The sequence below is a fragment of the Equus quagga genome, chromosome 6 (assembly GCF_021613505.1).
Source record: "Equus quagga isolate Etosha38 chromosome 6, UCLA_HA_Equagga_1.0, whole genome shotgun sequence".
In the NCBI taxonomy this organism is placed as follows: domain Eukaryota; kingdom Metazoa; phylum Chordata; class Mammalia; order Perissodactyla; family Equidae; genus Equus; species Equus quagga.
This window is the reverse complement of record NC_060272.1, coordinates 11,956,889-11,976,684: the sequence shown is the minus strand read 5'-3', so window position 1 is coordinate 11,976,684 and position 19,796 is coordinate 11,956,889. Positions and strand designations below refer to the sequence as shown.

The 19,796-nt window shown below is 36.9% G+C and overlaps 1 protein-coding gene across 1 annotated transcript in view; it reads right to left on the bottom strand.

Annotated features, from left to right (window-relative positions):
• The window catches only part of FGF14 (fibroblast growth factor 14), a 167,532-nt gene that overhangs the window by 99,465 nt on the left and 48,271 nt on the right, over positions 1-19,796 (bottom strand). The window contains exon 3 of the mRNA XM_046664912.1: positions 16,200-16,303. Within this exon, the coding sequence (XP_046520868.1) occupies positions 16,200-16,303 (104 nt within the window). The remainder of the gene's footprint in view (positions 1-16,199; positions 16,304-19,796) is intronic.

The window sequence follows — 19,796 nt, the reverse complement described above, 5'->3', positions numbered from 1 at the left end:
CTATTAGGAGGACCCAGAAATGTATCACAAATAAATTATATTTTCAAAATCACCAATGTGATAAAAATACATGCATGTTTCCAGGAAAATAAGTTTGTCTTCTCCAAATCAGGTGATAAAATGGCCCTCTTAAGGATATGACATGGGATACATATTACGGTAAGTTGAAATAAAATTTTATTAAAATAATCATCAAAATAAAGTTATTTCTGCCTTGAAAATCTTAAAAACCACAGAATGTGTTAATTTACTTTTCAAGTCAATAAATTTCAAAAGCAGTAACAAGTTCCCCTTAGAACCATGCATAAAATTTTAGTTTTATTATGCATTTATTTATACTATATTGACATTTTCTCTAGTTTCAGGACACAAAAAGATGACATGGAAGTGTTATTTTATGGGATCCACTTTCATGGGAGTGTTTCTAGGTTATTTCAGTGACAGAGTGGAGGCTATTTGACGTTATCAGAAAGATAGTAATAACAACTGTAGGCAAGAAAGGAAGAAACCCTGAGGTCTACCAATGAAGTGAACTGAGTTGTAAACAAAAAAAAAAAAAAAAAGAAAGAAAAAAAGATTTTGACCCAAAAGCTCCAGATTTTCTTTCCTATAGCTTGCTGCTTTAATACTTGGAATATATGTAAAAAGACTATTTCATTTACCTTTAAAGCTCATTAGAGTTTATGACACTTAGGAAACCATTACATCTGCACATCCCTTGCAAGTATTTGACTTAGGTGAGCACTCTTTTGAAGAACCATGTGTTTGAATGCAATCTTTACTCGATTTGAGATTATGATGAGGATGTATACACACTCATGGATAAATATAAATGCCCTTTGTGGATATCATAACTTTAGTTTTCCTGAAATGTTGAAGAGGGATCCCGGGATAGATAAGCAGAGAGAAGGAATACCACCGCTCATTCCCTGCTCAGCTGGTGTTCCATTACTGGGATCTCGGCGGCAGAAGAGGCGGCAGAGAGAGGACAATACTGCTGCTGGCACTGTGCCCACCAGGCCAGCTGCACAGCTGGGGAAATTCCGACTTGTTCTTCATGTGTGTGTGATAGACATGGTGATGTTTGCTGACCTTATGTAATTAAGTGCCACCATTCTGCCAGAACAGAATCACAATATCTGAAGATTAAAGAAGACGTAATTGAGTATTTCACCTATTTTTGGAAAGCATTTCAATGTCATCATCATGTTATAAAAAGTCATTCAGAATTCTCAAGGTCACCCGGAGGGCCCAAATGCTTAAATTAGTGCTGGCGGCGTTGCCAGCTTTCATTGAGTCTTCTGAGCTGGGTATTTTCTCCTCCCATTGTACCTGTCAACCTGTCAATCCCACTCTGTTGTCCATTTGAAAAATGCATTATATAAGGCATTTGCCTCTGAAGAACTAAAAATAACTGGGGTTGTAAATCATAAATTCCATAAAATTTCTCTAATGGTGGATTGTATGTTCACAGTACTTCACAATGAGTATGCAGAAAAATGCCTAAATTATAACTAAAAGAAAAATACCTACATGTCCACATCAGCATACCAATTTCTATGTGTGTGCCTTTTTCATTGCATGGCAAAGAGTATGTCTTAGTAGTTTATGACTATAGAATAATTATACACAAATACATACACCCTGCACAGTCCACGTACTAAAATAATTCAATTTTTACCCAGTAGTAACATATCCAGGTACTCTGCATTCACCCCTTCAGGTTACTGAATTACCCTTAAGAAACTAACTTTGAAGTGAAATTAACAAGATACGTTTAATACAGTGAAATTAATTAATTATTACATCAATAACACATTGAAAACCACTCTGGGGTTGTGCATCCCTTACGTTTGCAGAACTGGGACATTATGTTTCTTCACCTCTGTCTTACCATTCTCACTATCACCGCCTCAAACGTAAAGTCACCTCCAGGAACCGATAGTACAATTCTACCACTTTTTTCAGAGTAAAAAATTATTTTAAAGTACCAAATGTGTCTAGGTAGAACACTGACATCAATGGAAAATACAATTAGGTATTGAACAGAATAGTTAAGGTAATTTTAACATGCTACTGTTGGATCAATCAGGATGCAGCAATTTGCCAGATACGCAGTGTTTCAGCAGACCCCTGGGCAAGTCTGTTGTTAAGAAAATGATTGGAATATTGGATAATTGAAATTAAGTGCTACAATGTGGCACATTCCATAGTTTTCCCTAGTCATATTAGGAACATAATGTCTAATGAAATTATTGTTCATAAAAAATTTCAAATAACATAATCTTTTGGTCCTGGTAGTTCATGCTTTAATGAGCCTGAGGAATTTCTAATTGGTCCCAAAGACTGATCATCAGGAATAAAATAAAATCAGGATTGTTTTTTGTCGCTCACACTGTGACTGAACATCCTGTGCTTTTAAACAATCACATATTGCTGACATGGTTTCTATTTCTCTTTTTTTGGTTATTGTTATTGCATGAATGACACATGAAAGTTAATAAGAACTTTGTCTGCATATAAATTCCTACAAGGTGTTATTTGATTTTTTTAGATAAACACAGGGGAACAATTGCCCACGGCCATTCTTCTGTCTCCCCATTTCAGTGTGCGAGCTCTCTCCTGGAATGTAATTTTAATTAAAGAAAGGCTCACTGCCATTTCTCCTGGGTATACACTTGGCTTTGCTAAGTCTATAAACCACTCTTTCAAAGGGCTCAAACTGCATTAGGAAGATAGCTAACTCACTTAGGGCACCTGCAGAACAAGTTCTTAATAGTTTCCTCTGTTATTTTAATATGATACTTCACATTAGAGTTTATTTCTCCATGGACATTAAAAGAATGACTCTTACCTCGTCTCTAGGTAAAAGTCATCTAGAGAATTCTGAACAGTTTAAAATTTGATTTTTCTGTTATTAATATTGCCAGAAATATAGAATTCTAATTGATATTGAAATAAAAACAGTATAGGAATTAGGCATACTGGCCTTCATTAAATGGTAGGCAGAGTTATCCAAATTGCAAATTCTTGATGCAAAACAATTTTCCATTGCGTCTACTAATAATATTGACAAATAGAAATGGAAAGCAATAGTATATATTGGAGTATATGAGGAAGCCATTTGCTGTAAACCTAATTCGGCCTGACTTTGTTTTTTTTCCCAAAAGGGCCTGACGTGGCCATTGAGCATGCATTGTATATCCGCTTTAAACATTTCCTATGGCAAGAACAAATGGCCTTAAGATAAAGGTGCAACTTCCCTCCACAGTGGCATTTCCTTAGGGATAAGCATATTTCCTTAGGCTAGGAACTGATTGCTGTGCTCACCTGTGACCACCCAGCTCGAGACAACAGACCTGCCACCCTGCTGTGTCCACCAAGACAGCAGACCTACCTGCTGTGTCCATCAATTGCTGTGCCAACAGAGCAGTCTCACGACTATTGTAAAAGGGACATTTCAATCATATGTGAAACATGCTCTTTGGGGGTATATAACCACTCTGTACACCCCACTTCTTTGGTGCCCTTTCTTCCTTTGGGAAGAAAGGCCCCGGGCCATGGTCCTCACATTTTAGCTCAGAATAAACTCTCCCAAATTTTCATTTATAGATTGGTTATGGATTATTTTAGTTGACAACATGAATTGATGGTTATGGGATAAGAAAGCAAAGTATTAAATGGCAATATTTAAACAATAATGCAGTAGCTGCCACAATTTCTTCCAAACTTAAATTTTTTCACTGTCATTTAACTTACAATTTAACACAATAACAAAAATAATGTGAGTAATAAGTGTTAATTACAGAGGAAGTACTTGCAAATGAATTTGTATCTTTGCATTGTGAGAATTTAATGTGCCTTCTAATAAAAACAATTGTTTCTGATACCCCAATAAATAAGCAACTCTCAAGGTAATATATCCTCATGTTATAATTTTACTCTTTATTACCTACAAACAAGAAAGATATTGATTTCTTCAAAGCTGTGTCTGATGTACAGACCAAGAAACCAACACTCTTGAACCATAACAGAGTATCACTCACCATAGACAATAATCTGCCATGACCAGGATCTCTTATGCACTGAGTATAAGGTTTAGACAGTGGAAACAATGATATAAAGGGCTCATAGCTGAGAGATAAATGAATTAATTTGAGAAGTTTACATTAATGGAAGTCATTAAGAAGCAATTCTTTTTTTTTTGAAAGATTGGCACCTGAGCTAACATGGTGCCTCTTCTTTTTTTTTTTTTCTCTTCTTCTCTCCAAAGGTCCCCAATACATAGTTGTATATTCTAGTTGTAGGTCCTTTTGGTTGTGGTGTGGGATGCCACCTCAGGTACTATGTCGGCACCCAGGATCCAAACTGGCAAAACCCTGGGCCGCCGAAGCAGAGTGTGCGAACTTAACCACTAGGCCACGGGGCCGGCCCCAGAACCAATTCTTTGTCTTTATGCCTCTTGAAGGGCATTCACAGTTAATTTATTACATAAAATCAGTAAAAACTTCTCCTCTCATGACATAAACCAATATTCACCATTTGTCAGGTTAGTACTTTTAGGGACTAATTGTACCAGCTTAAAAGTAAACTCGAACAATGTTTCCTGTTTGCCCACATGACTATTTCTGCTACATGGTGGCCTGAATCCAGGATTAATGACCAAATAAAATATTTCTACCTTGTCAGAGATGTAGCAATTCCAAAACCTCACAGAAATATCTAGTTCCCATTTGGTTGCAAATAACAACCAATTATGACGCCTTTGCATGAGGCATGTATTAAGTGACTCATCTCTCTTCGTTTCCTTAATCAGATCCTAAAACCAATATCTACTTCCAAATAAAACTCTCAAGAGATTACGTCCTTGCTCAGAAATACATTATGTGCCTTTCTATGAACTTGCATTCCAAACTGAACACATTACCTTACGATAAACAGCCAATATTCAGTGAAACCCTAAGAAGCTCAGAGCACAAAATGCCCTTCCATGACATACAGAAATCATTCAAGGTTAAAGTGCATTGTGCGTGGAACTCAATTCTACAGAAACTGTAAGTTCCATGAGGCCAGGGGCCATCTCTGTCTTTTTCACCATTATTTCTCTAGGTTCTAGCATGTGTTGCATCGATATTGGTTGACAGGTAATATTAGAATGGAAATGGGGCCAGTATTTTCAGTCAAATAAATGGTCATCATACTTTCGTCAAATAAATGGCCATCATTCTTTCAATAGTATTATAACTCTAAAATCAGTGGAAACAGAGAGCACAAGCAAGGGGAAACAGTAAAAATTATCAACAAAAGAACAATTTTGCCAGTTATTTTGTTAGTATATAACATGTGAAGAACAGTCAATTTGGTTTTTCAATAAAGGTTGTTATAGTTCTTTCTCTGAAAAAAAAATGTAGTTCATATTTTTATGATTTCATAAATTATTTTTCTTTTTAATTCCCAAGTGACTAAGAAATGGGATGTAAATCATTGAGGCTACATTGAGGAAATTAGGGCCCACCATGAACCCACGGTTCACGGGTTCCCAGTTCTTGGCAGGTAGCTCCCATTACAGAGGTAGGAAGAAGAAAAATTCTCTAAAAGTGAAATAATCAGAAAGAAAGACCATCAACTCAACTTGGGTGAATGGTTTGTTGCAATTTCAATCATGAGGGTTTCCACAAACGTAAATAAATTTTAAAGAAGCAGAATTTGGCCCCCAATTTTAGTAGCTATTAATTATTGCTTTAATGTTAAAGCCGATTTGTCATTCACTGTGTGGCATATTGGCCTTCTTAGCACTTACGTAGATTTTTGAAATTTTTTCATGATGTGGAAAATGAAAACAAAGAGATAGTTTATTCTCAAATATTGTTTATCTAGCATTTTAGGACTCAATTTTTTAGGAAGTCTTTAAAACTCCCTATATATAGAAATTCCTTTCACCATCTACTACCTACTATTTACCCTCTACTAGTACAGATTTTAAAAAATTGAAACATTTCAATCAAACCTAAACTTTATTACTGTTTACAGTAACTTATAGTTTTCACCCTAGAGAAAATCAGGATAAAATTGTAAACTGCAATTATATTTTTTTCTTTGACACTAAAAGGAAATATAAAATCAAAGTATTTCATGCCTTTTTATGAAGATATAGAAATAATAAAGCCCTTTCTCTACTTATCATTTTTCATGTGCTTGCTTTAAAATGTTCAAGTTCAAGTGCTAGCAATGTTTACTAGAAATCAGGTTTTTGTTTTTTGCCCTGAGAGTCTCTCTTAAGGTGAGGACAACATTACCACTCATCTCATTAATGCAAATCTGACCATGTTAGAACGCAAACATTGCATAGCCAAGATCTGTCTCTGCGGGTTTATCATGCTCTTTCAGGAAAGCAATGTGTAAATAAGTGCTTTTCTACAATTCTAACCTGAGAAATAAAGAGACATACATTCTTTGCTGATGCTTAATGTTTTTCAGTGGGGAAAAAAGATAAGTGACATATAATAAACAGGAGGGTGCTCAAGGAACATATAATAAAATTTGTGAAATTTATTCCACGTTAACAACAATCAATCCAATCGAGAACTACAGATTGAAGACTTCCTACATATCCATCACTATTGAAGTAGTGATAGGAAATGTGCAAATATAATCAATCATAGACTCTGAGAAAAGATAGGAGCCTTAAAATTCATCCAGTAAAGATGCATTCTAAATGATTTCCTCTTTTATGTTGGATGTCCAGGGCTTTTTGGTTTTTGTTTTTAAATCAGGAATTTTTCACTTATCTTTAAAGCTCCAGCACATACAGCACAATATCTGTCAATGGAGGGCATACAATAATGTTTTCGTTTGTTTGTTCTGTTTGGTTGTGGTGAGGAAGATTGACCCTGAGCTAACATCTGTTGCCAATCTTCCTCTTTTTGCTTGAGGAAGATTGTCCCTGAGCTAACATTTGCGCCCATCTTCCTCTATTTTGTATGTGGGACGTCACCACAGCATGACTTGATGAGTCATGCCAAGGTCTGTGCCTGGGATCTGAACCATGAACCTCGGGCCACCGAAGCAGAGCATGTGATGTTAAACACTATGCCACCAGGCTGGCCCCTGGAAGGCATACAATAATGTTTGTTGAATGGATTCATGATTATACACATCTCTACCAAGTGCTTGACTCTTCAGCCTATATATAAGTGTTGAGAAATTACACTGAGAAGAAATGGTCTTCTATATATTTCTTGCAGATCCTTTTGTTGTCAGACATATGTGTTTCATTTTTGTGACTTAGAGATTATGGGCTTTGGTAGAGTTAAGTAACCCATATAATGATGGGCCCACATGGGATCAACCCACTATCGATAGGGGACCCAGAAAAGACGCTCAAAGGTGGGCCAAGCACCAGAGACCTGCTGATCATGTAGAAAGAAGTCTCCTCTCTTCTGGAAATGGGACTTGTGTGGGAAGGTCCTACTTAGAGGAAGCAATATTTTCCAGAGGAAATAGAGGACTAGGAAAAATAGGTGATTTACTAAATATAGGTATATTTATTTCCTTAGTAATTTTTTAAAAACTAAAAAGAGCTCACTTCTGAAGCAATCTAGATTTGTTGTCATTGGAAACCTGCTCTGAGAGGAGGCCCTTGTCCTGAATCACCCCTTCAAGTCAGCAGGTGCCGAGTGGCCCCAGGCTGATTGTCTCCGGCCAATTTCTCCCCCGAGCTTACATGATGGAGATGACTTCTCTTTTTCAGGATTGCAAATCAGCTGTTATTGGTTTGAAATTCAATGTCTTACTTTGTTTCTACTTTCTCTTATTTCAGTTTCTCAAGTCTCAGCAAAATTTCTGCCTTTCTCTATATTATCTTGATGCTCAAAGACACTTTTCTTGTCCTATTCTTTCCACAGATTGAGCAAGCAATCACAGTCAGGACTTCCCTCCGTAAACTTCCTCAAAGCCCTGATCATTTGGTCAATGGGAAGGGCGAGCACTGCTTACGGTCATGTCATTCTGCTTACTTCAAGGGGCTTGAATGGAACCATGAATTTGTAAACTATGATAATAATAATAATAATAAACAATGGTAGATATAAAATCATGTAATCTCTAAGTCATGACTCGTGAGACAGTGATGGACTTGTGTGTATCAAGCTATGCTCCTTCAGGCGTTGGTGCGAAAAATGCCTGGGATACACGTTCAAAATTCTGATTCTTGGAATCTTTTAGATTAATGTTCTGGGATCTGAATATTTACAATGTTGTCTGAATAATCTTATGTATGTTGAGGATTGTGAACCTCCACGAGAATATCTGAAGACCTGATTTCCCTCCCATATTATTAGCATCATTTTTATAAAGGCACAAGTTATAAATTTAACTCAGCTAGTCCTCTGCTCTATTATCCAGTGTCCAACTTGCTTCTATTGATTCTAGATACTTAGGAATCAAGTAAAACATATTAGAACGCTTCCTCAGGAAGCCATGCTATTTACTAAAGTTCTTTATAACATCTAACTTCATCCATGCTGATGTCATTGACCCCATTTCTTCATCTTTGTCTCACATTCCCGAGTAAAAAGGAAATCAACCATCATCCATCACAGAACAATTCTCTATCTGTACACCATTCTTAAGACAGCTCACCAGGTTCTGAGTTAGTCAGACTAGACAGACCTGTGACTCTGTCCCCTCCCCTACCATGGAGTTCTCTCCATAACTTCCCCAAAAAACACTTTCAAATATCTTTGTCCCTTTCCAGCCCCTTAATTCAGGGGTTGACGAAACCAATGTCTCCAGGTCCAGAAACGAAGTTAACGTGTGTAGAAGCAAAGTTATCATGTGTGTAGTGTCTTCCTTTATAAAATTAAGGATTAGCTGTCATTGTAGACTATAAACTGTATGGTACATGTCCCAACTAAAGGCATTCGGATCAGAGAGAGTGAGAACACGAGCGAGTGCACATGCAAGCACGCACACACACACACACATTTATACCGCCCAAAGAAAACAAAGGTTTGTAGCTTGCAAGCCCTGTTTAGTTTGCTCTTTTTTTTCTTCTCTTTTTCTTTTATTCTCCTATTTCCCCTCCCTTCCTGCCCCTGGCGACCAACATTCAAGTCTCTGCTTCTTTGTGTTTGACTTGTTTATATTCCACAAATAAGATCACGCAGTTCTTTTTACTTAGTATAATGTCCTCCAGATTCATCCACGTTGTTGCACATGGCAGTATATCCTCTTTTAGGGATGACGAATATTCCATTGAATATACTCAGAATCTCTCACCTGAACTATTGCAATGGTTTTCACACTGCCACTCATCTCTTTCCACTAATTCTCACTGTCGCAGGTATAATCCTTTAGAAGTTAAATGTTTCCTTGCTTAGAGAATACCGTTAACCAAGCATAGCTAGCATTCTGGAGAGGAGAAAATAGGAGGAGGGGAAATAGGAGAAAGTAGTCATCGGGCTAGAGCAGAAAAGGTATCTTGGGTGTTATTGGAAATGGGACTGGGCTTCCAGAGAGAGGATTTTATTTTCTCCACCCTAGAGCTGGAGGCCGGAGCCTAGAGTCAGCTGGATTCCAGTTACGTGATGGAGTGAGCAGAAGATGTGGCCTCCCTCTCTCCTCTCCTTGTGATGTGTCTTCTCCTTTTCCTTTCCTTTGCTGTCTCGTCCTCCCATCCTCCCTTCTTTCTCTTTCTTTTCTCTCTCCTTTCCCTAATGCTGCCTAAGGCCTCTTCCTACTGATTTACTATCTCCTTTTCTTTTGATTTCTCTTTTTCTCCTCTTCTTCCTCTTAAGCTCTCAGCATCTTTTCCACCTCAATCCCAATTCCTTCCTTCATACTCCATAGAATGACACTGGAACTTGGGTAGCCAAAAAGAACATCTATTTCTTTTTATTGCCTACTATCAATCTAACAATAGAAGAATGAGATGTTTCATGTTTTTCTTTTGTCCAAAAGTCTACTTAAAATAGTTCCATGTAATCTACCATTTGTTTCTCAATTGCTTTTTCCTTCTAGTCAGCGACCCTAAGTAGAATGATGACATTCTTGCCTTTGTCATAAGCAATTATATTCTACGCATTGGTGTTCAGTGTTGTGGGAATTACAAGAATACTGGAGGGAAATTAACTGAAGTACCATACTTGCTCCCTTATTAGTATAAATTGTCCTAGCCAAAATACCAAGAAAGAATAATAGCCATTTTCAGTCTGGGTGATATATCCAACTGAGTCATAAAGGGGATAAACCATAGGAAAACAATGAAAAAAGAAATATATTTTAAGCGTAGCAAGTAAAGCTTTAAAATAGGTGTAAATTCAAAAATATTATTCAACATTTCACAAAAAGAAATAGAAACACTCTGATCAGAAGTATAATCATGTGAATAAATGTGTGTATAATTTAAGCATAATGCCAATGAAACACACAAATATATATAAAAAATTATATATGTATATATATATATATTCCCAAAAGGTCTTAGATATTGTTTATACAGAAAAACATGCATAGTCATAGATTGTAAGAATAACAGAGACATTAATAATCATCTCAAATTTAATAGACTTTTTAAGATAAAGAAACTGACCAATTCAGAGAGATGAAGGATGAAAGATGAAAGAATTTCCATTCTGAAAGGGACACCTCTGTGCAACCAGATGAACTTAGAATCCTGCTTGGTTATAGTTTTGCCTCCCTCCTCTCAAGGGTCACATCAAAGAACAAAACTCTGGTCCCAAGAACAAGCAGTCCTCAGATGCTACTGAGGCCCTTGGTTCACCTACAATGGATATTGATGGCCAGTAATGGTTACTGTCACTCAGATTATTTAATTAATCCCATGCACTACCTAGGAACTAAGGAAAAAAACGCTAGGAGGCACAGGATACCTCTACCAGCATTAGGATAAATAGTGAGCAGTGTCCTGAGAGTGGATGTCCATACATGTTATTCAGAGATAGAATGGGTCCCAGGGATGGGCAAATAACTCACACTATACTCCATGAACACAGAAATACAGGTGAGTGATTGTGTATGCTTTTGTGTGCGTAACTCTCAGGGAAGAACAGAAAGAATTTGAGAGAAATTAGGTAGCACACTGTGAAAAAACAAAGCAGTTCTATTTTTATGCCCCAAATTTGAGCAATGAACACAGGAGCAAATGTCAAGAAGGAAATAACATTATTCCATCCCATTTTGCTAGAGCTATGGGCGCTGCAGGAAGATGTACAATTGCTGGTGGAATGCGGCAGGGAGCTCTGAGGCTTTCCTCTCTGGGTGCCCTTGGAAAGTTGAGGAAGGACAGGAACACAAATCAAGACACATAAGTAAGAGATGCCTGCTGGCGCGCAGGAGGGAAGGTGGAACCATTTTTGTAGAGGAGGCTCATGAAAACATTTCTGAAAGATATGACAGTAATATCAGAAAACTATATCATGCAGAGTAGATAAGACTTTGAGGTCCTTGAAAATTCTTTTCACAGAATACATAGCATTAATCTTTTTTTCTTTAATGAAAGAACATTTCATCTCCCCCTACACATTCACTGCGTATTGATAGTTGGGTGAGTTGATGCCAGCACACAGAGGTGATAGTATCCAGACGTCCCAGGGCTTCTGGGTTGCTGCATTAGTGAAGAAGAGTGCAGAACTGATTGAAATTCCTGCAAACTTCAACTTAGAGGTTGATGTTAGGAAAGCTAAATATTTCATTTTACTCAATTTTGGTTTCTCTGCCTGGTTAGTCCATCTACCATCTCTCACCAACTCTACTCTCACCACCATGGTCTAAAGCTACCATCATCTCCCCCACCAGCCATGGCAATGATGCTTGCCATGTGGTTGCTGATTACAGGGTTACCAGCTCTAGAATCACCCACCAGTGGACAGGTGGGGAGGTAAGAGCTTCCTTATTAAACTGTAGATTCCTGGGCCTCCCACCAGACCAACCGAAGGATTTAGAGGTTGATCCAAGGAATCTGTATTTTTCCTCTCTTTCCAGATGATTCTTATAAGCCCTAATATTTGCAAAACACATAGCAATGCATTTTCCTGATTCACTTTTAAAATCTACATGAAAGGAGAAAGTCTTCCTCTCTACTTGCATCACTTAGTTAAAAGACTCAGATGAAATATTAATTTTAGGAGAACCCCAGGGCTTACAGCCTCCCCAGATGCCGGCATCTGGGTAATAGAAACACTTATAGCACCATTTGGAAAATAATATTTTCATAAATGTCAGCCTGTGATAAGACAGCAATAATGACTCTTTCAACATTTTATGTACATTTTTAACCTCATCTTTCAAAAAAATCAATCAGACTAAAACTAGAATTTTAAACCCCCAAACTAACTTAAAGCATCCAGCGAAACCCTTTTAACTATACAGATGAGAAGGCTGAGAGACAGAGACACCAGGACATGATACAAGTATTGGCTGTCTGATCCAGGATCCAGGTGATCTGAAAAAAACCCAGGGCTTTACCACTGTGTCATCAGCCTCTTTTCCTTCCTTCCCTCCCTCTCCCTCTTTCTTTTCTTGTATCAGAAACAAAATCTGAGTTCAACTATTCTTTATCTCTGCCCACATGATAAATGATATTTTTCTTTCATTCAAAGTTTTTCTTCAGTGTTTACATTCAACCTTGTCTTCCTATGGAGGATTTTCTTAGTCTTTCAAAGTCACAGTTTGTTTGGAAGAGGAAAAAAAATCTGATTGTTCCTCACAGCACTATAAATAGTTTATAGTTGGTCAAAATACATTGTTTTCCCTAAACATCATTTTAAACTACTTCTCTAGCAAAAGTATTTCCTTGTCAGTTTCTGTTCTGCAACCTTGCAGCCTATGGTCTACCTTCAAACAAACTGTTTATATCTGATATTAGATATCCTGATATTAGATATCCTCCTGAGATACATGTTCAAGTAACGTGTTACAATCATTATGACCACAAAAGAAATGACTATTGTCATATTGAAGAAAGGATTCCACAGGGAACAAGCACCTTCAGCATCGGAAATGTGATTATTTACTTCTCAGTTGAGATACCTTTTTGGTCTCCCTGAGGTGGAATTATCTGACAAATTGAATATCTTTATTTGGGTGGTGAGGGATCACAAGAGTCCCCTCACGAAAACAATTAGAGGAATATACACCTCGAGTCAAAATCACTAATGTGATTTTCACTTAACAGAATTCATTCGGAACGATCTGAGTATTTTATTGTCTACATTCTAACTGTATACATCTTCAATAAAACTGGTGCCATATTAGACACTAGTTTACACTGCACGAACATTAAGTTGATCTTTTTAAGGTGGGCATAAGCTTAAAACAGATTCCTTCATTTCCTAGACTTAAATCTTTAACTCTTTTTTTTAAATCTGAGCTTCACTGGATTTTTCTTTTAAAAAAATTTATGCAACTTAGTTCAAAACGTCTTAGGTGGACTAACTGTGTTTGTCATAGATTCTAAAACTGAAAGCTCAGATGTTACATTTAACAAATTTTAAGAATATTAAATATTCAGTATATAACATCAAACTTTTCCTGGGTAAATATAACTTTCTATAATTTTTTTTTATTCAAGAATCTCCAAAGGAAACAGATTACGTTTCAAATTGTACTTCTTAATAAGTGAAATGAAGTTTCTTTCCTAGGTAACAACTCCCTAAAGGTTTTCATTGCGTTGTCATGTGTTTATAACTTCTTGTTAGAATAGGTGCCAGACCATATTATGAAAAATGTCTGCCACATGGAAGCAGTACAGTGAAACAGTTAAAAATGTAAGCTAATGAGTCAGACTGATAATACTCAAATCCTGTCTTCTCTATCTACTACCTGGATGACTTTGTAGAGATTCTTAAACTCTCTGTGCATCTGTTTCATCATTTCAACAGTATTTGCTTAACCAGTTGCCACTAGGATTAAATGAGCTAAGACTGTAAAGTGCTTAGAACAGTGCTAGGCAGAGTGTACTATGTAAATATTAACTATTATTATTATTATACAAAGAGAGCTATCAGTATTATTATATAGTATAATAATTGTCATATTGTGTTGTGCTATATTATTATTTTATAATATAATACAAATTATATTGAATGTGGAATTTGGACTGAATGTGGAAAAACATTCTTTTCACTGAAATATTTGAAGTTCAAATTTCATTATATTGAAATAGACAGAGCACTTTAACTGTTGAGTATTAGTCAAGACTGGAAATTGCTTTTGATTTTTGTCTAAGTCTTCTTAAAGATGGCTGAGGATTGTAAGGGCCTGGCCTGGGCAGAGGGGATCTCCTAGGGTAGGGCTCGGTGAAGAGAGTGCCCCTTACCAGATGCTGGGTTCAGTGCAGAGTCAAAAACAGGAAGAGGAGAAAATCAAGATCTGTAAGTCAGAGAATCAAAACACCAGAAAGGAGGCCCAGAAGCCAAGGAACTGGAGAATCAGGGAGGTGAGAGTAGAAAACCGTGGGTTCATAATAAGCCTGAAGTTGTTACCGGAACAAATCCTGGGGCAGATGCTGTGGCCCATAGATCTGCTTCCTGGGCACGGAGGCCATACGTAAGTCAGATGCCAAGGACTAGACTGGGCAGTTCATGCCTTCCTCACTTCTAGTCCTGCTGCACTGCTTCGATCGCACCGAAAATAGCCAGTACTTGTATTATAGGCTAAGACACATGTTCAAGATGATACACCCTACCTTCAAAAAAAGGTATACATTCACCACCTCATTGCAAAAATTAAAAAGCATCTCCTTCGGTAGCAAAAAGATAAAACAAAGATTTAAATTTCCCCTGATATCAACACATGCCCCAGAGCACAACAACGTGATAAAATCATCAACAGAAATTGAGAACCAGAGGCTATGGCAGATACTGCATCTAATAATTTTTAGGCATCTAAAAGATTACTTGGGGGAAAAAAAGAAACAAAAAATACCGGAATAAATGTCAAATCAATAAAATTGACTTATATCTGAAATAAGGCATCTCCAGAAAATGATCTTCGTCTAAATTGGATTTTTCCTGAAGGGGAGATAGGGAATCCTAGCTTGATCTCGCTGGCAATATGTTGAATATTCATCTTGTGCAACAGAATGCAATTTACATAATGTGAGGCCCAGGACTGTGCTCAGGGACACCCCGCAGGGAGCTCAGATGAAGGTTCCAAAATAGCAAGAGCCTGCGTTTTTCAGCTCACCGCAAAGGGAATCCGTATCTCGCATTTCATTTCCTTCAACAGGATTTCCCAGATTTGCTGAAGAAAATATATCATTTTTCATGGGAGGCAACAGAGAATGTTGCTGCTTAAGTTTTGTGTGTGTGTGTGTGTGTGTGTGTGTGTGAGAGAGTGATGTGTGTATGTTTACATGTAATTTTTTTGATGATGTTATTTAACAACAAAAGAATTTTAAAGAATTTATATGAAGATGACGTGCAAACCCAAGTAAGAGCATTTTTCTCTGAGGTATCACTTTAATCTATCAATTTTTGCATCAAGGATAGTCGAAAGGGGTACCTTCATCTAAATCTCTATTGCATGAACCTGTGGCAGAGATGAATTCTAACTGTATATAATGTATGAATATAGCACATCTGAATGCAAATTATTTGTAAATAGTAAATATTCCAGAAAAAGGTTATAAGGCTGGAAAAGTGCTCAACTTCTAATATACGTTAACACAAAACAGAGAGACCTGCTTAGAGTTAAATGCGATACTCATTTTGATATTAAACGTATTTTCCCAGTAATATATTTGCACAATTTGAATTCTTATTTTTAAAAGAACTAGTCTCTTCTAAATTTTATCTTTTTTTAGAATTCACATTGATTGTTTCTTGTTATGAAAGATTGTAAAGAAACTCTCTAAGACATACATTTCTAAAGAGAAATTAAAAAGATTATATTAACATCAACTCTTTCAAAATTGCTCAATTTTCTATGAACGAGGTCATTTAAAAAATATGGCAAATGCACAATTTTAAGTAATATTACTCTTCTGCTTGGTATACTGATATTATCAAACGTTGATGAGGAATGCATAAACAGCTCCTACAGCATTGTAGCAAAGGTCAAATAGTAAAGCAAAAATGGCAGAATCAACAGACACAAAACTTTCTCACTTTTGTTGTTGCTGCTATTGTTATTTTGCAAACTGAATGAATGGCCAATATCTTTGGCATGTTACTTACTGATGGGTAGAGGTAACCTTCTCCGTTCATGGCTATATACAACCCTGTCTTCACGCCCTGGATGGCAACAACGCGCAGTCCCACTGGGATGAGGTTGAACAATGCTGTAAAGATAAACATGGTCTATCGTGAACGGGCAGAAGGAGCAAAGCTCTCCTGTTTTAAATTTAAGAAACATCACCTTTGTTACATTCTTCTGAGAAGTTCCAATTAATTAACTTTTATTTCTCTTTATAATTAAGGAGTTTTTGCTATGGGTAAAATTAGCACTTGAGCTTTAATTAGTGGAGCTTCTTAGCATTCTGCCTATAGTATTCTGAAGAACTGGCGGGATAATAAACAGAATCAAGCCTATAATCACGATTCTAGTCTCTCAGTCTCTGACACCATCGGATACCAAAAGAAATCAGCTGTGAAGATTCTCAAAGAGTAGAATTTTAAAAGTCCGAGTTGAACATTTATTCTGGTCTTTCATGCGGAAGGTGTGCCTTGTCATTGCAGTGGGGGACAGGCTAGAAGTTAACAAGATAATTCCCATACTAAATCACTCTTGCAGAACCAACACAGTATGCCAGCAGAGCCCAGAAAAGATGTGCACCTGCCAAACTGCTAAATTTAGAAAGAACCAATCAAGCTGAATGGCATGCAAATTTTAGAAGACGATTTTCTTTATTAATATTTCACAAAGCTATGAGTGAAAACTAAAATAAAAGGAGGGAAAAGTGCTCAATTTTACCCACCTCAGAGATACAAACTCATTTACGTTTCATATTTTGTTTCTTCCCCTATTAACAAAAAAAGCGTTTTTATATATTTTTCACCTAGTGCACACAGCAACGTTATAATTGATTTTTTAAGTCTTAACATTCCTTTAAAGCATTTTCATGCCAGGGTTATGTGTTGACTGTGTGGTGGGTGTTCTAGCATCATTCTTGGTGATAACTGCTGGACGATTTTGGAGATTTTTTTTATAGATACATTTATAAGAGAATTGTTAATTATCCACAGTGAGGTTGTCTACTCCCCTTCAAGTTCTTAATGAAAGTCTAATGGTAAGCAATAGGATCAGGCTAGAACAGGCAATGAAAGCAATAAAATGTTGAAGTAAATGTGTAAATAAAATACCTTAGGTTTAGGCTCTCAACTGTTCTCAAAAGTAGACTTTATAAATTGTGTTCTATTTAATTCCAAGGCACATGTTTTCTCTGAATAGGGTGAGGGAAAGTGATACCCTCTCTTCCAATTATTACATGTTACTGATCCCAAGATCTCAAGGTGTCTGTGCTGCATGAACGATAAAAGGAAACTAGCAGGCCATAGGTAATTACCCCTGCAAGAGTACTCAGGGCATATATGCTTTCATGATGCAAACTAACATTGGACCGTCTTCTGTAGGATTCTACAGGTTTAGGATATCCTTATGGAGGAATGAGACTTATGTTTGCTTATTTCTATTATTTATATTAAACATTAGTGTGGAGTTGTTGAGTAGTATGAGGCACTTGTGTCACTGTAACTCTCAGTTTTCCTTCTTCATGGGAAAAGGCCATTGGCCATTTTCACTCTTGTCTAGAACACCTGAACTGTCCCATCTTCCCTATATTTTGAAAGAATGGGTAGCGTAGGATAATTCCTGATTTATGTGCAAAAGTTTTTGGGAAAAAACATACCTGTCCATGCAAACTATTCTAACCTAACCTACTCAAGCTTAATTATTCTAACCTTCATACACTCCTAATGGTATTTGTAGGTGCCATCTATTTGATATAGGCCAGATAGTATAATTCTAGAAAGTAAGTGAAGTGCATCATGATCTCACTAAAATACTGTGGCATGGAAAGAGTAAAATTGTAGATGACAGTTTAAAATGATCATACTAAGAAAATATATACTGGGGTTTTTTTCCTCAGGATTTTGGTTGGGACCTGAATTATAAAATACAAGTTATTACCATACAGAATGATAATAGAACGTGAATCCATATGACCACTGTAATGTGGAAGCATTCAGAGCTGACCATGATGGATCTGTGGCACTAATTAAAACCACAGATATCCACATTAATTGAGACATTATTATATTTTTTTACTCTTTTTGTATTTTACATAATTATAAAGCAAAGTCACAAATCCCAGAGGAGTAAGAATAATGATGTTCATGCTACTTTTACATTCTGGTCCTCCATACAATAGTCATTTTCAACCCTGGCTGCACTTTAAGACTAGCTGTATTCATAAAATAGGATGGCCATGCCCAACCCCAGACCAATTAAATCAGAATCTCTGGGAGCAGATTTAGGGCATAAATAATCTTTTAAAAAGCTCCTCATAGGACCCTCGGGTACAGGCCAAGGTAAGAGCCACCATCCTCTGTGGGTGGTGGTCACTGTGAGTGACTGGCAATTTTTACACACCAAGTAACCAGGTTGGGAATTTCTGAGGTGAGAGGGATTAGTTTGCGTGAGGTTTAACCTTGCTATAGCTACTAGCATATTGATGTTTCTATAGTCCTCTTCTGCTTGCAGCATTTATTAAGCCTGGTAATGGGAACAGTGTGGTTTCAGAGCACAGGAAAACCCCATGGCATCCCCAAAAGCAAGCTGAGGGAAAGAAAACCACTCCCTAATTGAATATCACAGTTCCTGGTAATGCTGATGTTGAGGAGATAGACAGGAAGCTCTGAGAATTTTAGAGGAATATATCCTGTAAATGAGTGTGGTGATGAAATGACCTGGGCGCTCACCACCTTCTGGAAACGATCCTTCCAGGGCACATGGAAGCCAATGATAAGCAGTCAAGTTGCTACAGTATCCTCTCTATTAGGACCAATTGTCCATCATCAACCATTTTCTTGCCATTTTTCCTCTCAGAGGTTTCTAGATCTCAGGTTGGAAAGCCTGGGAGAACATTCCTATCAAGTTCTCCTGCCTGCTGGCCTTTCTCCCTCTTTTCAACTCATCTAGAAATTTTGACAAAGGCAGCTTAGCAGAGTGGTTCTGACTTTAGCTAGTTCTAAATAATCTCATATTTAGTAGTAGGATATGTGTTGAATTCAAATCACAAAGATTTGAAGGATCAAGCCACAGTTTTGTCGTTTGGTGACCTTTAGCGTGACATCAGGGTGATTTTTAGGTTATTCTCCTTCTTTTTCCTTTTTATGGATAACTAATCCTTATTTTGTATTCAGATAATTATCAAAAAGCTGGAATGTGTTTGTGAATTATTACGTCACACAGTTCCTCAAACCAAAAGTTCGGTGCTCTAATTAGGACCTGTCTGTCAGCATCTCTAATGCTCGCTCCCATTTGGAAAGAAAACTTTTCAGTGCTAACAATATTCTTAAGATTCATAAGACTACTATAATGAACCAGAGAAAAGAAAATGTCTTAAAATTCATCCCCAAAAACTGTTTTTCAATTAAAAAGGTGGTAGGACACAAAAGTAGAGTTAATTAGTAATTCCCAGTGCTTTTAAAGCTACTATAATCCTGCCAAGTTTTATTAAATTTTATAGTCCTACAATTTTTATGGCCTTTTGAGGAGAGAACCTTTATCTCACCCTGTTGTATTCTGTTCTGCTGTGTCTTTGAAAATGTTAA